We start from the raw sequence: 22,748 nt of genomic DNA on the forward strand, positions 1-22,748 counted from the left end.
CTGTTCCCCACACTGCAGCCAGAGTGATCTTTCTGAAGCATGAGTGTGATCACAACACTCCCCTGCTTAAAACCCTACGTTGGCTCCCTACTTCCCTCAGGATGAAGTCCTTAAAAATAGCTGCGTGTTCTGGCTCCTGCCTACATCTTCAGTGTCTTCTTTCTCCAGCCTCTCTCTACCAGCAACTCGCTGCTGCCCTGAACGTGTCTGTACCACTCTCTGGTGGTGCCAAGGCTGTGCGCAATGTTCCAGAGGCACCTGGGTTATCGCTCCTCCCCGAATCTTTGCACATGCTGTCCACTTCACTTGTTAGCAAAATTCTTCTCATTCTTTGGATGGCTTAATTACAACTCATTTTCAGGCTCTCATATTTCTGCTTCCTAAGATCCTCCCTGACTGTACCTCGCCTCTCCTGGTCTATCTTCCTGTACGATAGCAGGCCTTTGGCCCTATTTTCCTGTTTATTTCCCATTCTATTTCAGTTCTTCTTTTTTGTCTGTTTCCTTCACCATGAATTCTGAAGGCACGGTGGTGGTCTGTGCGTGGCTCAGAAGAGGTGTTTAAGTGTTTGTTGAATGGATGAACAGTAGGAGTCTGACCGAACCTCTCATGTGAGGCAATGCCATGGAATGGAAGTGCCCTGAACTTGAAGCCAGATGACAGGTGTCAGTTCTAGCTCTGCACTCTGTGTGCCATTGAGCACATCTCTGAATTCTCTGGGCTTGAGAGTTGTCCAGAAATGTCAAGCAAGGTTAACTGTTCCATCTCCCTGCCTTCCGGAATTGTTATGAGGAGTAGAGAGGTCAATGCATTGGAATGTTCTTTGCAAAACAGAAAGCACAGATACGGGGAGGACCCTGAGTTGGTAAGAGTCCGTGGTTTTGTCTGAAGTAAATGCGAGTCGCGCTCGTGGAAGCAGGCAGTATCTCGTCAAGCATGGCCTCCTTTGCTTGATGGTTAGAGCTTTCAAGTTATTTTGGAGATACTGTAAAAGAACACTTTTGGAGAGCAGATTATTTTTAGGGCTGTTTTTGTTAATTATTTCCTTTGTGTTTATTCCTTTGAAAGACGATCTCCTTTCTGTTTCTGCTTCCTTTCCTAGAAGTGACTCATGTTCTAATCTGATAACTCATCTTTCAACATTGTACTTAAAATTCTGACACACTTTGCAGTGAAGAAAATAGAAATAATTTACTCTAGGAAATATGTATGATGCCATTAGGGGATTTTTGCGTACTTGAGGAAGTAGGGGTTACTGAAAACTACTCCTCTTGTATTTTTTTTATCCTGTTTTGTTCTATCCTAGTATTTCTACGTTTGCTCAGACCGGAGAACATAGCCCCTGTTAGCAGTGAACAAGTACAGGATTTTGTGTTCTTGTCAAACATGGAAGACATCATGTTGTCTACTAATTTTACTGTTTTTATTTTGTTATTGTCCATACCAGTGTAAAACTGAATCGAATTGTTGGCCAGAGTAGGGATTTTCTGATCAGTAGACAGGAGGAAACTTAAACCTGTGTGGAGACTTGGTACTTTCCATCTCCTAGAGTTGGTCATTCATTCATTTGTTCATTTGTTCATTCATTTGTTGATTCATTCATTTATTCATTCATCAAATATCTGTTGACCACACAGCTATATCCCAGGCATCATTCCAGGCTCTTGGGATAAATTAGTGAGCAAAACCAAGGTCTCTATTTTTTTAGGTACTTACCTTCCAGATAAGATATACGTGTCTTATCTTCTAGGATTTTGTGGCCAGGTTGAGGCCAGAGACGTAGTTGTACACCTTTCAATACCTTTTTTTTTTTTTTTAAGATTTTATTTATTATTTGACAGAGAGAGAGACACAGCGAGAGAGGGAACACTAGCAGAGGGGAGTGGGAGAGAGAAAAGCAGGCTTCCCGCTGAGCTGGGAGCCCTATGCGGGGCTCAACCCCAGGACCCTGGGATCATGACCCGAGCCCAAAGCAGATAACTGAGCCACCCAGGTGCCCTCCTTTCAGTGCTTTGTTAAGGCCAATGAATTTCATTAAGGAGGAACAACTAACTGACAGTGTCACTGTAGGAGGAAGTGACCCAATAACATATGGGACAAATGGAGAAGGAGAAGGGACATCTTGGAATTCGGCTGTCCAGGTGGATATATAGGTATTAGAAGACACACACTTAGGGATAATCTAATTATTTCAAAGATCTTGTTGTCCTTTTAGCCTTCTCTCATTTCTCTGCGCCCCCTAATGAACTGGAGAGCGAAGCATAAGGATTTGTGCTGTGGACTTGAGAGTCAGGTCGGCCTGGATTTCCTGGTTCTGCCCCTTAATAACTAAGAGATTCTGAACAAGTAACATTACCTTTCTTGGCCTTTGGTTTCTTCATTTATAAAGTAAGGACAATAAGAGAATCTACCTCAGAGGATTGGTATGAGGATTAAATGAAAGGGTAACTGTGAAGAGCTTAGCCTGTGGTAAGCATTAATAAATAATAACTTACTAAAATTATTAATCCTTTAAGGTAGGATTTTTTTCTGCCCTATTTGAATGAAGAACCCCAAGATTAAATAAAGTTACTTGTCCATGGCCACACAGGTAATAAGAAAGTGAATGCCATTTTTCGACACTGTAGCTATGTGTTTTCTACTGTATTCTATTGCTCCTTAAGATGTAATTTTCCCAGAACAGAGGAAATCAACTGAAACTGGTGTGTATGCATTTGTGTAAAGCTGAATAAATAAGTAAAAATAAAAATTAAAAAAAAAACCATAAAGCAACCAAAACTGTAAGCAAATATTTAATTCTAGCTCACAGTAGATATGCTTTCTTTTTTTCTTTTTTTCTTTTTTTTAAGATTTTATTAATTTATTTGACAGGCAGAGATCACAAGTAGGCAGAGAGGCAGGCAGAGAGAGAGGAAGGGAAGCAGGCCCCCTGCTGAGCAGAGAGCCCGATGCGGGGCTCGATCCCAGGACCCTGAGATCATGACCTGAGCCAAAGGCAGCGGCTTAACCCACTGAGCCACCCAGGCGCCCCAACAGTAGATATGCTTTCTGTAGTAGATCAGCAATTCTGAAAGTACTTTCTGTGTATATTGTGTAAGATTGAACAAAAGAGTAAACATGTTGAAGACAATGGGAGCCACGTTTCTCACTGTTGAGGAGGAAAGTTATAGTGATGGAAAGAGGGGAACTAGGTTCTACCTATGTTGTTGGATCAGAATTGGAGAGATTGGTGTGAATGTACATGTACTATTAGTATAAACATATACTAATTGTATATGGCCATATACATACACTAATTGTATATGTATATAAACATATACTAATTGGAAAAATACTTATATATTTACACATTTATATGTATATTCCCATCCTGGTCCTGTCTACTAAGGTGACCTAGGAGCAGACTTCTTGGTAGCAGTGTATACCACATGATGATAGATCTTGGTTTCTAAATACTATTCTCCACTAAAAGGCAGAAGAGTTCCTTGGACAAAAGGCTGATCCCAAGACTTGGGAGCCTGAAACATCTTGGTGGGGGTTGAAAGCCAAGAAGTTCATAGGGATAATAGAGATATAGGAAACAGCTTGAAGGGGTTCGCACTGGCCAAATCTAGGATGAGTTGAACCAAAAAAAAAAAAAAAAAAAGACCACAATAGATTATAGCCCGCTGAGTAAAAAAAGAATCCATGACTCCATGCTAATATCAATGAATTAATAATGGGAGAGAAAGGAAAGCCCGTTCTTACAGCACAATGTCAACTAATAAGTGAGAAAGAATGTTAGAGTAGAAGAGTCACCATTGGATATAAAACTCATAGATGAGAATTTAATGAGGAATAGGGTAATTATTTACATGGTCTTAGCATCTCCCAACAAATTACCTCTGAGTTACAAAGAGGGAAATAATAGCTTTATAGTGGAGAAGCTTGGGAGAGGCCACCTAACCAGTGTTGTGCCAGGATTGGCTCACACCGGCTTGTGAAAGCCAACTGTGTGTATTTCTTCCTAACTCCTTGTTCTCTGATGTTACATTGGTAACTTGAAACAGGCCGTGATAGAAGCATTTACACTGAAAATTGGTAAACACTGCAAATAAGCAGTTTCCCCCCTCTGGGGATCAGTTATTAAACATGTTAATAGCACAGCAATGACATTAACCAAATGATCAAAGAGAATATCGCCAGTGTTGGGACACATGGACATCATGTGTCTTAACTCACAATGATACCCCTACCTTCCTGCTGCTTTTCTCTATAATACCATCAAGAATGGCTCTCAGCTGGTAAGCATGTTATGCCTCATAATTTTGTCATACCAGTATTCTACTGTCACGGAGCTCTGGGTATTGTACTTTGGAAGGGAAACACCATTTCACCAAAAGGGTTGTATGTTTAATACTCCAACTGCAGCCCTAGTGAAAAGGTAACTAGAATCATGGCATATGGGATTGGTGCCTCAAATCACCACCGCTATAGGCCCCATGCTCATGTTATACTTGAAGCCTTCATCATTTCTGTCCTAGACTCATTGATGAACTTTAGGATCATCAGAAACTTTTTTTTAAAGATTTTATTTATTTATTTGACAGACAGAGATCACAAGTAGGTAGAGAGGCAGGCAGAGAGAGAGGAGGAAGCAGGCTCCCCACTGAGCAGAGAGCCCGATGCGGGGCTCCATCCCAGGACCCTGAGATCATGACCTGAGCCAAAGGCAGAGGCTTAACCCACTGAGCCACCCAGGTGCCCCAGATCATCAGAAACTTTTAATCCTTCAATGTTGCTATAAAATTTAGAATGTCCTTTAAAAAATCTAATAAGTCATTTTTGCTGTGACGTGAACATTTTAGAAATAGCAGGATTTAAAATAATAAATGATACAAAAATTTGAGGATCAAAAACATAGAGTGAATTCTTCAGTCCATTTCTTTAATGGGATGGTAAATATCATTGCAGACATTTTTAGAGAATATAATGAGCCAAAACTGTCATTGGAAAAAAGGAGTGACAATACCTCTCTGTGTACTTAGTCCATGTTCGAGGACTGTCCAGTGCTTGTGTACTTCCTTTAACTATTGACTGTCATCAAGAAAACGTGGACATGCCCACATATGGCCACTGGGGATGGTGAGTCACTTGGAGACGACGGTAGATGTTCCTATTCTACTGCCTTTGCTCCTTTTTAAAATCAGCTCTATGGAGGTCAATTTAAATATAATAAAAATCACCAGTTGTAGGTGTGCAAGAAAAAATATTTGGACAAATATATACAGAGGTGAAACCATCATAATCTTGTCACAGAACACTTCTGTCAGCCCTAAATGTCCCTCACGCCCCTTTGTTCCCTCACACACACCCCCTGTTCTTAGGTCCTACGGCTCTAGTGTTTACTTTTCTAGAATGTCATGTAAATGAAATCATACAATATGTTTTCAGGTCTGGCTTCTTTAACGAAGCATCCTGCCTTTGAGGCTCACCCGTGTGTGCTACTTACAGTAGCTATTCCTTTTTATTCCTACAAGTCCCAGTAGCCCCACAAGGCGATACCACCAGTTTAACCAGTTAGCTGTTAGTGGGCATTTAGATTGTTTCCAGCTTTTAGCTATTATGGCTAACTCTTTCAGCCCTGTTTTAACCACAACCAAGAAATTCTTCCTTACTGCCATCGCTTTTATCCCAGTTGATCAAAGACGGCTAACTACAAGTTTGATGAAGCGAGATCGTCAGTGTTCTGAGTGTGAGCTGAAAGAAACCCAGGTGGGGGAGACTGGTACAGCCACCCTTCCTGACGCTCTCCTACCCAGCTGGCACTGGCCTCTCATTTTCTTTGCTTCGGTAGCTTTCCCCCTTGTAGATTTCTTTTGGTGTGTTCCACCGTCTGCTTCCGGTTTTAGCCATTTTGAAGTCCCTGTCGGGAACAAGAGCTCTGCCATATTTATCTGTTTGACCCAGCGCCTAGCGGAGTGCCTTTCACATAATAAGAGTTATGATAAATATTAAACGAATTGAATTGGGTTCTTCTCTAATCCCTCCCTTGGATACATAAGTGGTTTTTATGAATTCTTTCGATCCACCATTGCATTGCCTCTAGAGCGCCATAAAATAGGTTTCCCTAGATCAGAATATTTCAAATCCCTCCTCTGCCTTCACATCACTTACAATGTGACCTTCGAGCCTGTGGCTTCTCTCAGCTGTAATGTGAGAGGATTTGATTAAACAGATCTGAGATTCCCTTTCAGTTCTAACATTCTAAGGTTTTATAAAAAGCCTACTATGTCAGAAGGAACCTGCGAAGGGAGAAGGCGACACAGAAGGAAAGGGGGCTAGAGGGAGGGAAGAGGAAAGGCAAGCTATGCCGTGTCTTTGTGCAGTGAAAACAATGTTAACTGGACTACTGGTGATCATTCATACTTGTACAGATATCGAGCCATTGTGTTGTACACCGGAAACTAATATATGTCAATTATACCTCAATTAAAAATTACAAAACAACATGTTTCTTAAATAGAATAAAAATTGGAGAAGCACTCAAGAAACAAAACTTGGTGTATGATACAACATTCGTTGGTATAGTATTGGGGTTTTTTTAGATTTTATTTAGGTATTTGAGAGAGAGCTTGTATACAAGTTGGGTCGGGGGGTGGGGAACAGAGGGAGAGGGAGAAGCAGGCTTCCTGGTGAGCAGGGAGCCCAAGGTAGGGCTCCATCCCAGGACCCCAGGATCATGATGGATCACCTAGCCTTCTCAGTATGCATTCTTTTAAATTGTCTTATTTTATAAGGAAAACTACGATAACGATGGTTATTTTTTTCCATAGTCAATTTAGAATATCAGTTATGAGGCAACTTCGCATGCTAAAAATTGACGTTGAGACTGGCAACCCCTTTATGTAAGAGAACCATAGCCCTGGTTTGCAAAGGGTGGCCCCAATTACGGCTCTTGTCCTGGCGTGATTATCAGTAGCGCTCCTTTTCACTCTCCAGTGGATGCTGGTTTTGAGCAGTGCACTGTCCAGCTACCTGGTTATTAGTGGTCTCAGAGCCTCACATCTCCCTGCCTGTAACCAGGGGTCTGACCTCGGGGTGGTCCCTCAGTGGAAGAGTCCACAGTGCTCTTTTTAGGCTGATTCCTTGCACAGCAGGGTCTCTAGCTGGCGAAGCCACTAGAACCACTCTCTTCCAGGCACTCTGCTCTTTGTCATGTCTGAAAAGTTTTTGCCTCCTCATTCCAGCCTTGAGCAGATTCCCCAGCCTCGGTAAAGACAGCATGTTCCCTTCCCCCAGGGCAAGGGTCTAAGAACATCTATTCATTCATTAAGCCTTCACTGCCCGCTGCTGGTGTGCCAGTCCTGAGCCGGGCTCCGGATTTAGAGAGACAGAGATGACAAGAAGCAGTAAGTCAAGTGTGACTAACGCCATCGTAGTGGGACGTATTCATTTACAACATATATTAAGGTCACCGAGGAAGGAATACTTAATTTCGGAGAGAATGGATGGAGAGGGGAGAATTTTGAGCAGACCTTAAAGGAGTAGTGTTCACTGAGCAGAGGGACAGGGGTGGGCAAGGGATGCAGGGGAGGAACAGGACGCAGGGGGGCGCCATCCCAGGAAAACAGAGAGACATATGCAGTGGTCCATGGGCAGAAGATGCATGGTGTGACTGGGAAGGCAAAAAGTGGCCTAGTGTATCTGTTTGTTGCAATATACCGGTTTGGAACTGAGTGTGAGGGAAGACCTTGGAGCAGGTCCAAGGGGGGCTGTTATTAGATGCACCAGAAGGGACCTTATTTCCCATTTAGCGTGGACTCCTGATGTTCCGGTTGAGTGAGGTATGGGTATAGATTCCTCCTGAACTTTTATACTACAACATTACCGCATGCGTTGACCAGTTTCAATACAGACTTTCCTTATGTTGCTTTATAATTAGAAGCCAATGAATCGACGCTCCACAGCGGTATGTAGACGACTAGTGATAGCTTTATGGAATTGTTTATTTTTAGTTTGGCAAAGGCAAGGCAGTAAATATCTCAATTAGTAAACTAAAACAGCACGGATGAGAAATGCCCACAAGGAGATAGGAGTTAGAAATAACTAAGTCAGTTAATTAAAGGACCTCATTTCACTTACCTGTGTTTAGAGTATAAGGAACCAACCTAATGTGTGTGTGTGGGGGGGGTCAGTGGCGCTGTCAGAGGTGTGGTCCTGTCTTCTAATTGTTCAGTTTCTGTCTTTAGGAAACACTTTAGAAGCGGAATAACCCATCTCACTGGGTCAGTAATCCCATCACCACGGGTACGACATTGTCTTGGACTATGGAATATTCTCATCCTGCAAACTTGCTTCAGTGTGAACCAAAAGGGGTCTTCATTAGGAAGTGCTGGGGGAAGTTACTTGTTCTCGTAGTCATATTTCTGTTCCCATTACGTGGCCTAATATGTGAAAACGTTTAACGAAAAATGCAGAACCATTTCCCTGCTCCTGGATAGGATTCCCTAGACTCTATCTGAGATTCCATTTTAAGTTGGGGAGGAAAAGCAGAGGTGGTCTACAAAGCTGAGTTTCAAAAATTTAAGTTGTGGTGTATTGAACCGTGCCGTTCGTAGGACTGCAAGATCTGTAGGAAGTATGGACCGTTCAAAAGTTAAAACACGGAATGGTGGCCCAGAACGTTGACAGTCTTACTGAAAAGGAAGTTTGTGTTTTCAGGTTACGAAATACTAGTATTCGGATATCACGATTTCTTGATTTTTGGAAGTTGTATCCTGGAATCTGTTTCGATTTATGGCATGTATTAAACACAGCATGAAAGGCCCTTTGGCTCTCCTCCCCCAGGGGGCCAGGGTGGGGGGGAGATGGGGGGTTGGGGGGAGGGGAGAGGGAGCTGGGACGGTGGAAGGGTAGGGGAACAGGGGGTCTGACAAAGATTGTTATCTTCTGCTTCACAGTTTACTGCGTTCAGCTCTCCGTGGTCTGTAGGGGAAATGGTGAGGCTCAGTGCGTGTGTAGATGACATTTCTGTCTGTCTCCTCTCTGCTTTGTAGACTGGAAAAAGATAGCATTCAGCAGAGCTTCAGCAACGAAGCAAGGGCCCAAGCCCTTCAGGCCCAGCAAAGAGAGCAGGAGCTGACACAGAAGATACAGCAAATGGAGGCCCAGCACGACAGAACTGGTAGGTGGTAGGAGAGATTAGAGCCTGGGCACTGGCTCACAAGCCAGGCCCACGCCTTACTGTGAAATGACATCAGGAACACCTGTAACCTTTGGCTGGCCGAAGGGAGCAGATGCTAACTACACCGGAGATTCCGAATTACATATTAGTTAGCGTTTAAAAGAGAAAATGGAAAGTATTGCCCACTGTCTGTTGATTTCAGAGTGCTGCTCTCACATCTGTTGCACCATCTGGATTATGAGTTTATTTACCTGTGTTCAAGAAACGTAAAGCTGAGAGAGACCACAACAAAGTAGAAAAACAAAGGGCTTGTTTTTGGCTGGGTTTTCAGGCACACATGTTATATAAAAAAATAGCATCAGAAGCTCTGCGGGAAATGCTCTGAGCTTACAGTTAGAGTCTCCTGAATAGCATTGAACAGTTCCCACAGTACACACATTATAGCTCCTCTAAAAGCCTAATGAGTTTGCTTCAGCATCCAAACTGGAGAAAAGCTTTAGCCATTAATCGGTTCTTAATTCACTGTCGCAGCTGGATGTAATTCAGTGGCTCCAAATTGATATGTTCCTTTATTTAATCTTTGCAGCTTCGAACATTTTTAGCATTTGTATGATTTCCCCACCTCCCCCAGCCCAATCTAGAGTGATGTTTAATCCTTTGCATTCTTCAAGTTCTCAAACTGCTGTGAAAATTCACTAATACAAGGCATTGACCACAGCTGGCAGCTTGGCTAAAAATCGCCATCTTTCATCACATCGGTGCTGTTTCGCAGACGGAGTTGGCCAGTAACTCTTCACCTTTCATTTGAAAGTAAAATGCACTTTTGTTCGAAGCAGGCAGTTTGATGCGTTCAGCTGGAGTGTTCTGTAGCTCCTTTCACTTTCGAGTTGTGTGTTCACAGACAGTGTGAGTCAAAACAAGACTGCGTCAGTCATTATAATTCCACACCGCATACTCTGAGCTGATTGTCCTATTAAAACAAAAGTTTAATTGATCCTGCCTCTTCCAGAAAAGTGTTGCTTAATTTCTAGTGCCTTGATTTATTTTGCTTTGTAGGCTCTATGCTTTTTTGCCAGTCAGTGGCTGAAATCAGAAAGAAAGCCTGACACATAAAGATAATTTTCACATGATCTCGTGAACGCTGTATTTGATGACAGGGTAAAAAAGCGAGTGCTCATCCTATAGGTGAGAAATGGTAACATAACCTCCGTAAAGTCATCCGTTTGCTCATAAAGAGGCAAATGTCATACTGACCCACATGATACCCTCCTGCATTTTCCCAGACTCAGGAGGTGTTTTTCCACTAAAAGTAAGAGGAGGAAATTCCAGGAAAAATTAGTGTTTGCCCCTCCCGCTTGCAGGATTCTAGTGATCAAGGAGTCTTGGGCAGAATCTCTAAGTGCTGCGTGAGAGAATTTAACGGCTAAGACCAGCTTAAGAACACTCCTTTTATTTTGCACAAAAATCCCACGCTCTCTTCAATTCCCTGACCAGATCTTCAGTGATACTCGTACTGTTGACAATGAAATCCAACTTCTAGGGAAAATTTTGTTATTTTTCCTTAATAATGAAAGAAGCATATACAAGAGGTGGGGATAGTGAGATATATGTGGGCAAATACGAGACATAAAGCAGGAATTACAGTATAGAAGAGAGTTCCTCTGTTATTTTAAAGTTGCGAATTATCTAGTTGTGATCATTCTTGACACTGTTTATAGTGAAATTGTCAAAATAAAAATACAATATCGTGCATATTACAAAGACATAAGCATCCACGGCTCCACTTGACATAATCTGACACTTTATCGACACGTTGAAACGTTCCCCCAAGCTGGTATGATTCAAACTGTTTCCGGGGTGTAATTATTAGAAAAATTAATGCCTCCCAAATTTAGTGTCTTGCCAGGTGAGTGGTCCTTGACTTTGAGGACACTGAAATTGACCTAGTGGCTTATAGGAAATAGGTAGTGGTCTTAGCACTTTGACTGGTCTACGTAGGAAGCCTTCCAGAGTTACAACCATAAACATCTTACATTGGTGGGGGCTTTATTGTTATTTCTAGAAAATGAACAGTATTCATTGCTGACCTCCCAGAATACATTTTTGATAAAGTTAAAGGAAGAGTGCTGTACATTAGCCAAGAAACTGGAACAAATCTCTACAAAAAGCAGGTGGGTAATATTATACAATACTTATACAATACTGAGCACTGTTTGTGTGAATACTGTCACTTTTTTCTTAAAAAAAAAAAACAGCATTTCCACTGTTTCAGGCTGATATTGACATTAGATATGTGTTGATGTATTTCCTGTGAAAATATTTCCTCTGAATGGACAATTTCTTAATACACACATTTCTAAAGTGTCCATATAGACAGGAAGTAAAACCAAACCATCCTTTCATTCTCCTAAAATTGATTTGTTTTATTAGAACAACTGTCATTCATTTTGTAGGTACACTGCTCTTTTTAAAAATACATCGATTGGGATCTTTGTGAATTACTTTCTGCACATTTCCTAATTAGGTTATTTCCATGAATGAGTGATTTTATACTCTAAATGATAAAAAGCCTGAGTTCTCATCTCAGCTCTGAGAGTAACTGTGTAATCTCAGACAAATTTACTTGACCTGCTTCAACTGTGATTTCCTCTTGTAAATGAATGGTATTGGACAGAATTACTTCAAATTGAACTATAAAAGGTGTCACTCACGTAAACAAACCAGATATCAGATGTCCCATTAAAATACAACCCAATGGAAAACTAACCTATAGATCTCTTCTGTATTTTTCGGAAGTTCACTTTGATCTACACAGAGCAAGCAGTAGGGCTCAGCAAACAAACTTCTGCCTCAGGTATCCCATTCAGAAAGAATTTCCTAGAGAATCAGAGCATATCCAATCACCCTGAGCTCTGTCTTGGGTTCCTGCATCAATGGCTTAGCTGTTGGACTCCCCATCCCTGAATCCTTTGGCAAATCACTGGGATGATGAATCCAGTTCTTTTTGCTCACCAGAAGGCAGAGGTTCCTATAAAGCTTCCAGAATGTGCTCTGACATGTGCCCCTTCTTAACAAATACTAATTAAAGGTCTTATTTGGGTAGAGAAGAGCTCAGGGTGCCAAAATACCAGATATCTTCAAGAAGTTTGATAAGGAAACCCAAATGATTTTGTCATAGGAGAGACCTTCATAATATATCACCAGTAGTTGCTGCTAACTAGAAATATTTGATTTGCTTCACATAAGCTCAAATCTAAGTAATTCATTAGAAACAAACAAGCAAAAAAAAAAAAAACAACTAGATCATTACAATTTAAGAAAAAACTGCATTGATCTGGTACTTAAAAGAGTGTCATCTTAAGATCGCTTTGTGATTGACTATTATCTTACTCTCTAAGGAGACATAATTCCGGAAATGGCAGCTTATAAAGGAGAAGGAGGTGTACTATCTGCTCAATATATATTATTTAATTCTTACAACTTGAGACAGGAATTATTATCTTCTTTTACATGTGAGGGAACCAATACTCGCAGTGTTTAAATGGCTGGGAAGTGGGAGAGCTAGAGTTCTACTATAGATATTTCTAGTTCCAAGGCCTATGATCTTTCTTGTAAGAAGAGTAAGAAGTAAGAATTTTATGTCTATTACCAAAGAAAATCCAGGCCGAAGCAGCTATGATGAGTAAGTCTGGAAAAGAAAAGATATTCTTTAAATCCCCATGGGGAAGTAGGCATGCTCGTCGTGTGAGGGTAAGCCTGGGAGCCTGGGTCCGCCTATGCCCTGTGTCCGGTGTCCTCTTTCTTCTGCTCTAGATCTGTCCATTTATCCTGAATGGATCTAGTGAGACTGAGCCTCAGCCCCGAGCCCCCTTCCCTTGCTTCAGATTCCCCCAGTTCCTGACCAACGCTTTGCTGACTGGGCGTACTTCTGTCTGTCTGATAAGTACCTGGCACGCGGTACGTACCTACTAAGTGAATGAAACAAGTATGGTTTTATCCCTCGTATCCTGACCTGGTCCCAACCTGTTCCTGTGTTGATGACAGGCAGGGTACAGGGAAAACCACTTTGGAATTCAGAAAGAACTCGGTTCAAATCTCACTCTGCCACCGGGCTGCATGACCTTGGGTACCATGTCTAATCTCTCCAAACCTCAGCTTTTCCATCCCTAAGATATGTATATTTTTGAAATTTATTTTTATTTATTATTTACAGAGAACATGAAGGTTGAGGGGACGAGAGGCAGAGAGAGAGGGAGAATCTCAAGCAGGCTCCACACTCAGTGCAGAGCCTAACCCCGAGATCATGACCTGAGCCGAAACCAGGAGTCAGGTGCTTAACTGACTGAGCCACCCAGGCGCCCCTAAGACATTTCTAAAACCATGTTGCAGGATTGTTGTGGGGATGAGAAATACCGAGAGATACACAGGTACACACATATGCGTGCGCACAAATGGAAGGAGCCTCGCACGGGGCTTGACACACAGGAGTAGAACCACAGCAGATGGCACCGTTTTCAGGGTCTTGACCGGGCCAGTTTGGATTTGACTTTGACCTAGCTATTATTGTCTTTTCCACGGGGGGTCTGAATGCCATTCTGACAGACATAAAGTCTATATCACAAGGAAAACCTTTTCAAAGGCAAAGCAGAATCGGGAAACTGTTCGTCCAGTTGTGTTTGGAGTCCTGCTCTGGGATGGCCTGTTTCATAAATCTGAAGAATTGAAATAGGTATCTACTGTATTTTTGCAAGTTTATCCAAAATAAGGGCAGGCCTCGCCCTTGTAAACACTCAAAGAATTGTTACTTATTATGGTTAAAACTTTTAAGAGTCCCCGAAGTTTATAAAACAGTCATTTTGTGTGTCTCACGAGACCGTGGTAGATATGATAAACTGGTTTTAAGATTGGTCGTTTGTTGATTCTTAATTTCTTGTCCACGGAGTCTCTTTTCCCTCTGGCTCCCTCTACGAAAAGGATGATATTTTCAAACTTTATACAAAATGTATCATTTGATTTTGACATTACCTTTTGCTTTGAATTCACCTGTATAACTTGAAGGGCCCTGAATGTTTCTTTTTAAATAAAGAGTATAAATTTATGAAGCCCTCTAGAAGCCTTCTGTACACCCAGTACTAAACTTTGGGGATAAATGATTTTTTCCTGTGCTTTGAGGTGAGGAAAATCTTGGAGATTCTTGAGTTTTCTGAAGTGTTATCCTTGTGGGAGTTCAGTGTCCACAGTAATGAAACCTCATGGTAATTTCGAGCCAGCTTTCCCTCAGAATACTACAGTAAAATTTTTCTTCAAAGTGAGTGTATTTATTTTGTATTACTCAACAATTAGGAACAGTTTTTGCGGCTCCCCTTTCCTCACTCAGGACGTTTCTCGAGGACTTCTACATTATTTATAAGTCCCCGACTAACTGAATGGCTCACACCGTTTATAATGAGCTTTATTCTTTCACTTGCAGATCTGGCCATTTGACCAGAGCCCGTGCTGTCCCTAGGAACGCTGACAGTCCGGGCTCACTGTGCAAAAGCTCTGACTCGTTCCCCCAGCCTCAGGCTGCCCTGTGCAAGGGTTTAGAAACCGTCCCTCGGAGTGTGCCCGTCATCCGTGTTTTCTCCCCAAGTAATGTGCGTGGTATTGCCGCAGCGCCTTGAGCTCCCGTTGTCTGCAAGGCCTCCCCGGTGACCAGCCTGGTACTCTCTGCCCGGCGCATTCCCCACGGCTTGGGTGGTATCTGTAACTCCAGGGTTCGTGAATGGCACGGCCCAATTTCGAACTAAAAATGAACTGCCGATTCCGTGCATTTGCTAGAGCTGGTTTCTGACCACAAGACGGGACAATTAATTCCATTTTGCTTTTAATTGGCACCAGGCAGGCACGCTGGCTGATTGTAGTTGACGCTCTCATAAACTTTACCTACCCTTTCGTCTTTATTCCCCGGGACCCCGGGAGCTTATTACAGTCCTGGGGTTGTTTTTGAGGGTGGTAAGTGGAGCTATTGAAATATCTTTGGTGCAACTGTGATTCCTGTTTATCAAAGTGAGAGAAGTGTTCCTTCTCCACAGGCGCTTGGATGAATCAGCAGTAAAATGTTTGCAGTACAGTTTGCAGGGCTGAGACCTCGGCCTGGGAAGAGCTGAGAAGTGATGGGCGCAGGAAGAATGAGCCTCCGCCTGCTGCAGGGGGGGCGATCAAGCCTGGGCCCGGTTGCAGCCCCTCGCACTCCGATATTGGAGAGACAGGCCAGCAAGGGAGGACAGAACCCCGGACTACGGGGTGGTTTGCGTCTCTTCTTTCTTTTCCTGTCACTGTCACTTTCTGGGTTGCTAGGCTTGCGGATCGATGTCTAACACTGCCCCTTGTGTATCTGTGATTCGCGTTTTGTAATTCAGAGGAACAATGGGAGTCCGTTGGGTCTCGTTATATATAATGGTTGGTTTAATTTGGTTCACTTCTATCTTGTTAATTGTAAATTGATCATTAAGATTTGAATTCTAATCTGTCACCAGGGTTGTGGGTATTGAGGCTAGAGCAATGATCCTGGTTTTAATCACTGATGATGAGAAACAAATTTTATAATTTTGGTACATATTGCAGTTCATATATTTTAACACTGTATTTTATGGTGTTATAAATATTGTTAAATGACTTTTAGTGTAGTTTTACTGTGTAGACTATAATGTATAAATTATATTACTGTTTTGGCAACAGTGAGTATCCAACTGTGTGAGTTTAATTGAAGTAAAGAACACACACCCGGCTGAACTATTTTTTTTCCCCCGCATGTTTGGATGATGTTAGGTTAGGATGCTACAAAAATTAAATTCTACAAGGAGAGACTCATATTGGCCTCTGCTAATTGTCACAAAAAATCAAGTGAGAATCTAAAAGAATAGAAAAGTAAAGGGTTAGGTTTTCCCTTTAAAAAAAGCAATTATCTCTGTAATCCTAATTGTAGTAGTAAAATATTATACTTGGTGCAAGTGCCATCACACAATGTAACGGGTATATAAAAATGCAGGGAAAAGTTCATGCTTCTGTGAAGCCAGAAATTGCCTACATTTTCTATAAAAATGGATTAGAGACAATTATTCTTTTATATGACACTGGGATAATCATGCCACAGACGTACTCTGGAACCAGCAGAGAGGCTTGTGCTGAAGTTTACTCTCTGAACTTTGCAAACTACTAGTTCTTTCAATATATGCCGGGCCCTAGACAGACAAATGATGATGTCCATGGACATTTGCCAAATTTTTATCCAACGCTGCAAGTTGGAAGGCAGATTACCATTATAAACAAAGGGAAATAAAACCCCCAAAATATGCAAAACAAACAAAAAAATCAGCCATGAAATACTTGATAATACTGTGCACTTTACAAGACAACATTTATCTTTTTGTGGTCATGTAAGGCATCCCCACTGTAGGGCATTTGGCTATAACTTACAAAGAAAAATTAAGAAAAAAATTTCCTATGACATTACCACCTAGCGAAATATTCTTTGTCTGTGAGGTATCTCCTTGCACTGAGTTTGCATGCGGATGTAAGTGTGGACATATGTATGTACACGTACATGCACCTGATGGGTGAGCTCCACTGCATATAAAGCCTGTATCCTGCTTTCCACTTATTGTTATCTGGTGAATCTTTATCTACATTCACTACTCTGGAAACCATTTTAATTGAATCATTTGTATGCATAATAATTCATTAGACATTTAAGATATTCCCAGTTTTTCCATACAATAATAATTATATTGAATAATACAATATTTATGAATAATACAATAATAATTTTGTCCATTACTCTTAATTTTTGATAATTCCCTTAGCTGAGATGCCTAAAAGGGGGTTGCGGGTCCAGAGACTCTGACCTGTCTTTTTTCTGTTTCAATAATAATGAGCCCTTTCAAGGCTATTGATGTGGATGATTTTGCTCAAGTACGACACTAGATTCTCGGTTTACATGTACCCATGCAGTATGTGACACAAAGAGGTGAGATTTAGAAAGAAAACGTGAGAGGCAGTATAGCACAGTGGTTGGAACAACCCCTTTAGAGCTGGGCAGGCCAGTGTTTGTATCTGGACTGGGCTAATCACCCTTTGGGTGACCTCAGGCAAGTCATTAAACCCTATTTGCCTCACAGTGAAAAGGAAATAAACACTGACCTTGAAGAATTAATTGCGATCATTAATATAAAGGATGGATTCCACTGTCTGACCGAGTAGGCATGCATGCACTGAACAAATATTCAACTGGAATCTGGCTTTGTTATGCACATTTTGAACAATAGTAGAAATTGAGAATTTTATAAATGTTGATTGACCTTTTCTATTTCTTCCTCTCTGAATATTTTTCATATTCCTCGTGAAATTCATTGGAATTTTGATGGAGACTGGGATAACACTTTATTAAAGGATGCTTCTCATCTTCATGTGTCTCATTTTTTTCTGTGTTCCCAGTTCTTTTTTTAATTTTGAAAATTGTGTTCCCATTGCCTTTTGTTTTTCATGAAGGTTTTTCAAGATCAAAAGGACTTTCAAAAATTTTTTTCCAGGTGTATTGAGAAGTTATTGACATACATCACCGTCTGAGTTTATTAAGTACAGCATGATGGTGTGATTTGCATGTATTGTGACATGATGACCACAGTGGATTCAGTTAAAGTCACTTTATTTTTTGTCTTAGATATGTGCCCATTGTAAAAATTCAGAAAATATGGACAAGGAAAATATAGTTTTTAAAAATTCCTAATTCTAACACCTCGAGATAATACATATTAATATGTAATATATACCTCCAAGTATTTTTAAGGGGGAAGAGGAAAGAGTATTTTTTAAATTATAAAATGGTATCACTTTATATATGCTGATTTTCAAATATTTTCCTTTCTTACCAATATATCATATTTTATCAGTAATTACCACCACCACCAAATAGCCCTCACTGTCAGAATAGCCTCTTGATATCCCTTTGTGTAAGTAATGCAGCCAATCTCCTGTTGACACATTTCTGGATTCAGTTTCCAGATATCAGGTTGCAGAGCAAGGTTGCTTCTAGAAAGAATGCTACTGCGAACGTTACGACTTTTTATGTGCAAAGGTTTCACATTTTTATATTATAAAAATCTGTTTCCCCATGAATGCTCTTTTAAAAAGAGACTTATTTTTTTTCCCCTGGGGAAGTACCTCAGAACAGATAAATCCTTTTCTGCATGTTTTCCTAATCTGGTTTAAGGATATTTTGTTGTCTTTTTGGAATATTTTTTTGCATGTTGTGATAGGAGATACTATTCTTAGAAGAAGACTCAATTAACAATTTTTTATAACTGCCTTAAGTTCTTGGATATTGTATGTGATTTTGAAAAGAGAAACATAAATCATTATTAACGAATTTAGACTATTTCAAATATAAGTGAATTCTTATTAGGAGAAGCAAATGTAGACTGAGTGCTTGATCTGAGCTTGAACGAGATAATCCCTGCCCTCATGGATAATCTAGTAAGAAAGATGAGGCATCGAGCCACAGTTCAGAGGAATAAATTATAAGCTAATATATGCAGAAAAGCTGGGGGTACTTTCCAAAAAATGCGCTGACATATTGAGAACTGCAAAGTATTAATCAGGGCAAGTTTCCTTTGAGGTGACACTGGAACCAGGATGAAAACAAAATGAGGGATGAGGAGAAGGGAAAGCCAGAAATCGCTTCGTACAGTGACGCCAGTTGGCCCCCCGGGGATGAGTTCCCCAAGCAAATCCACATGTCTCCTTGACCGGGAAGAAAAGACACTCCCACCTCACGGAGAAATCCTTTCTTTGGAGGGACAGAATTCTGCATCAGGGGTCCTACTTAACCTTCAAGAGACAAACTGGTCCTTAACTGCTCGCATTTTCTTATGCAAGAGCTTTAAACTTTGGGTGCCTGTGGGGCAGTGGCGCATGAGGAGATGACGGCCGCAGGATCCACGCTGAGCGAAAAGCGAGGTTGGCGATAGGGCTTTCCTCAGGTTTCTGATCTGCAGATCTCGAGACTTGAGGTGATCCTCCAAGATTCTGGAGAGGTGGCATATTTCCTGAGGGACACAAGCCATCCCCAAATCACAAACCTGTGATCCCACATGCAATGTGTGAAGGCAGGAAGAAGATTGGGTAAATAGTACCCGCAGTGGCAAAGTGGGGGAAAGTGAAACGTATGTGTCCCCAGAGGGGGCGTTCGCATGGGAAGCAAGCTCATCTGCTCTTGGGATGCCAGAACGTGGAAGACAGAAGTGGTGGAGCACAGGACTGAAAGCACAGTTGCTGGTTCCGCCCCCTGCCCCACACAGCCAGTGGCCGTCCCTCTTCCTCCCAGCAGATCAGGGACCTCCACTCTGAAGACACCGAACGAGCAGGCTCTGGTTAGAATAGGGGCACTGAGCGTAGCAGAGTGAAAGTAATAGGAATTCTGCTTTCTGGAAGATGAGATCCCCACCTATTTCCCACTGGCTCCTTAACCACTGGGGGTTAGGGTCAGACCCAGCGAGCAGGCAGCTGGAGAATTCTTCTCTTGAGAAGCAGAATGGCCACAGAGGGAAGAATGACAGATGTGGATATTAGAAATCTCCCACCGGAAAAGATGGCTTGACGTTCCTTCACTCCACACCCAAGGCCTCATCACACCAGCGCGCATGTGATCGTGATGAGCTACTGAGCCAGCAAGGACCAATATTTAGGTAGTCACATGACGTACATATGCCTATTGCTTTAACTACATACTGGAATAGTAGTAATTCACGTGACAAGCTGGAGGTGGGGTGGGAGGGCGGGTAGAGGAATGCCATTTTTCATTATGCCTTTTGGAACCATATGATTTAAATCATGTGCCATTACATTAGCCATGTTAATTAAAAGAAACAATGCTCTGTCATAGAGATTAGGCCTGGGGTTGCTCCTTTAACAGCGTGGTGGCTGGCCTGTAATAGGCACTCAGTAAATTTGGGGTATGAGTATGAATCCTTATTATTTTTGTGTCGTTCCTGGAAAAAGTCATCTCTTTCAGTAAGTCACTCTTCCTTTCTCTGTGTAGACTCTGTCTACCTCGTGAGGCCCTGCAATGCTTATATCCCTCCACTAGACATTGTGCAATGTCTGAAATATTTCAATTTACATAACATAACTTTTATTTACACTGTTATTTTTAAGTATGGGGTTTAAGATAATGCTAAGTTTATATAGTAAAAGTGTGCTCTGGTGATAAGAACCTTTAACGTCTGTCACTTCTGTGTTTTCACTGCTCTAGATCTGAAATCACTCAGCTCAATCAAGAGAAAATGTATACATACAACAAACTGGAAAAGTTACAGAGGAGAAATGATGAGCTGGAGGAACAGTGTGTCCAACACGGGAGACTGCATGAGATAATGAAGGAAAGGTAATTCAGCTTTAGTAATCAACTGACATGCCGTATACTGGCGGTGTTTGGTTCAAAAGCAGAATGGAACTGATGCGCGGTAATGGAATTCATGGCCACCGTGGCACATGAGGGATATGCTCAAAATCTGATACTCTTGAGCGCTTGAGTTTTGTGCTTTCGTCACTTCTTCTAATACACATATCCCTCTTTACTATTCTCTAGAGAGCGTTGTAGGAAAACCATCTACCTTTAAGGTGTAAGTCGATAATATAATACGGAGGACTTTCATAGAAATTAGTTTTAATGTGTTTTTTGTAAGATAAAACATAAAAAAGGTCTAAGAAGATTAAATATCTTTTTAAAAAAATATATTTATGCATTTACTTGAGAGAGAGGGCGTGCATGCTTGAATGAGGGCAGGGAGAGAGAATTCCTATGGGGACTCCCTGCTGAGCGCAGAGCCCGATGTGGGACTGGATTCCATGACCCATGAGATCATGACCTGACCGAAACCAAGAGTCAAATGCTTAACCGACTGAGCCACCCAGGCACCCAAAGGTTAATATCTTTATCAGATATGCACTGATGGTGTTGCTTGAGACAGAATTTGACTCCGAAACCTTTTGGTTCTCTCTCGAAGCAAGTCATGTGACCTCCCTGAGCATCAGTTTCTTCATCTATGTGCTGGGACTAATAATGGCCACTTTGCAGTTTGACACAAGGTCAAATGTGTGTTAAGCACCTGGCTTCTACTAGTCACCTACTAAATGGCACCAATGATATTCGCTGTCTTTTTCCAGACAAGGAGACGCAAGCTCAGAGAGACTAATGGATTTGCTCAAAGGGACGGGTTAAGGAGGGGGTGGAGTTCAAACTTGAATCTTGATGCTTTGACTCCAAATTCCTTTCCTTTTCAGTGCAGTTCTTTGTAATAAACCCAACCCCTTGTCATTTCCTATAAATTTGCCACTTAAAATTTCTATATAATGATGGATTCCCCAGGGAAAAAGAAACATCAGTATTTACACCATACGGTGAATGGATTGCTGTAGGTTTGGACTCCACGTGGTGATCACGTGCATAGCACCATGGGCGAGCTTGAAGGGGTTTTCTGGGTCCAGCCCCCACTGTTCCTATCTGTTCCCCAGACACGCTGCAGCTTCTCTGTTTCAAAAGCAATTGTTGACATAATTGAGAGGAAAATGAAAATTTTTATAGACTCCTTTTTTTAAAAAATGTATTTAAAGTCAACATAGATTCCTTGGGGAGGGGATAAATACCTTATAACTTTGATCACTTGCTCAAAGGGAAAGGAAGGGAAGAAAGGCAGTTGGAAAATGGCACTGCTTTTCAGTCACCAAAATACTAAAATGTGGGTGGATTTGGGAGGTATTAATCATTCATTTATTTACTTGTTAAAATATTTACTTAGAGGGGCACCTGGGTGGCTCAGTAGGTTAAAACCTCTGCCTTGGGCTCAGGTCATGATTCCCGGGTCCTGGGTCAAGCTCTGCATCAGGCTCTTTGCTCAACGGAGAACCTGCCTCCCCCGCCCCCTCTCTGCCTGTGTCTCTGCCTACTTGTGATCTCTGTCTGTCAAATACATAAAATCTTTTTTTTTTTTTAAATATGTACTTGGATACTGTTCTAGGTCAGACTAAAATATTTTGGGTTTTGTGGGCCACATGTGGTTTCTGTCACTAGGGCTTCTTTGTTTTCTTTTTTTTTATTTTACTGTCTTTTAAGAAAACAAAACCATTCATGACTAGAGGGCCAACAAAACAAGCCAGAGAATTTGGCCTGGTTTGGGCTGCAGTGTATCGCATATTGGGCAACCAGGGCATTTCGCTAATTTTTTTTTCTTAAATTTGTATTAGAGTTCATAAACTGTACTCAGCCGTGTTGTCTTACCTTGAAACAAATGGGAAAATAGCTGTTACTATCATCCATTTCCAGATGGATGACTGAGGCTCAGAAAGCTAAGTTGCTGACTAAAGGCCAAGCAGCAAATTAATCATTCATTCATTCAGCAGATACTTGCGATTGCTACCTTGTGCCGTGTTCTCCACCACATGCTGGGAATAAAATAACAAAGTAAATACAGTCCCCTGTTGTCATGAAATTTACAGCCTAATAGGGAAGATGAATACAGAGGAAATAATTTCTTAAATTTCTAGT

General features: G+C 41.5%; 1 protein-coding gene across 13 annotated transcripts in view; it reads left to right on the forward strand.

Annotated features, from left to right (window-relative positions):
- The window catches only part of SDCCAG8 (SHH signaling and ciliogenesis regulator SDCCAG8), a 229,160-nt gene that overhangs the window by 136,147 nt on the left and 70,265 nt on the right, over positions 1 to 22,748 (forward strand). For 11 of the 13 annotated variants that reach the window (XM_082702251.1, XM_082702254.1, XM_082702244.1 and 8 more), the window contains 3 exons: positions 9,039 to 9,166; positions 11,229 to 11,337; positions 20,457 to 20,588. In XM_082702251.1, coding sequence (XP_082558377.1) covers positions 9,039 to 9,166; positions 11,229 to 11,337; positions 20,457 to 20,588 — 369 coding nt within the window. Of the gene's footprint in view, positions 1 to 9,038; positions 9,167 to 11,228; positions 11,338 to 12,979; positions 13,014 to 15,240; positions 17,612 to 20,456; positions 20,589 to 22,748 lie in introns of those variants that run through there. The other 2 variants (XM_082702246.1, XM_082702248.1) reach the window with 2 other exon arrangements.

Source organism: Mustela nivalis, assembly GCF_964662115.1.
Source record: "Mustela nivalis genome assembly, chromosome: 16".
Taxonomy (NCBI): Eukaryota; Metazoa; Chordata; class Mammalia; order Carnivora; family Mustelidae; genus Mustela; species Mustela nivalis.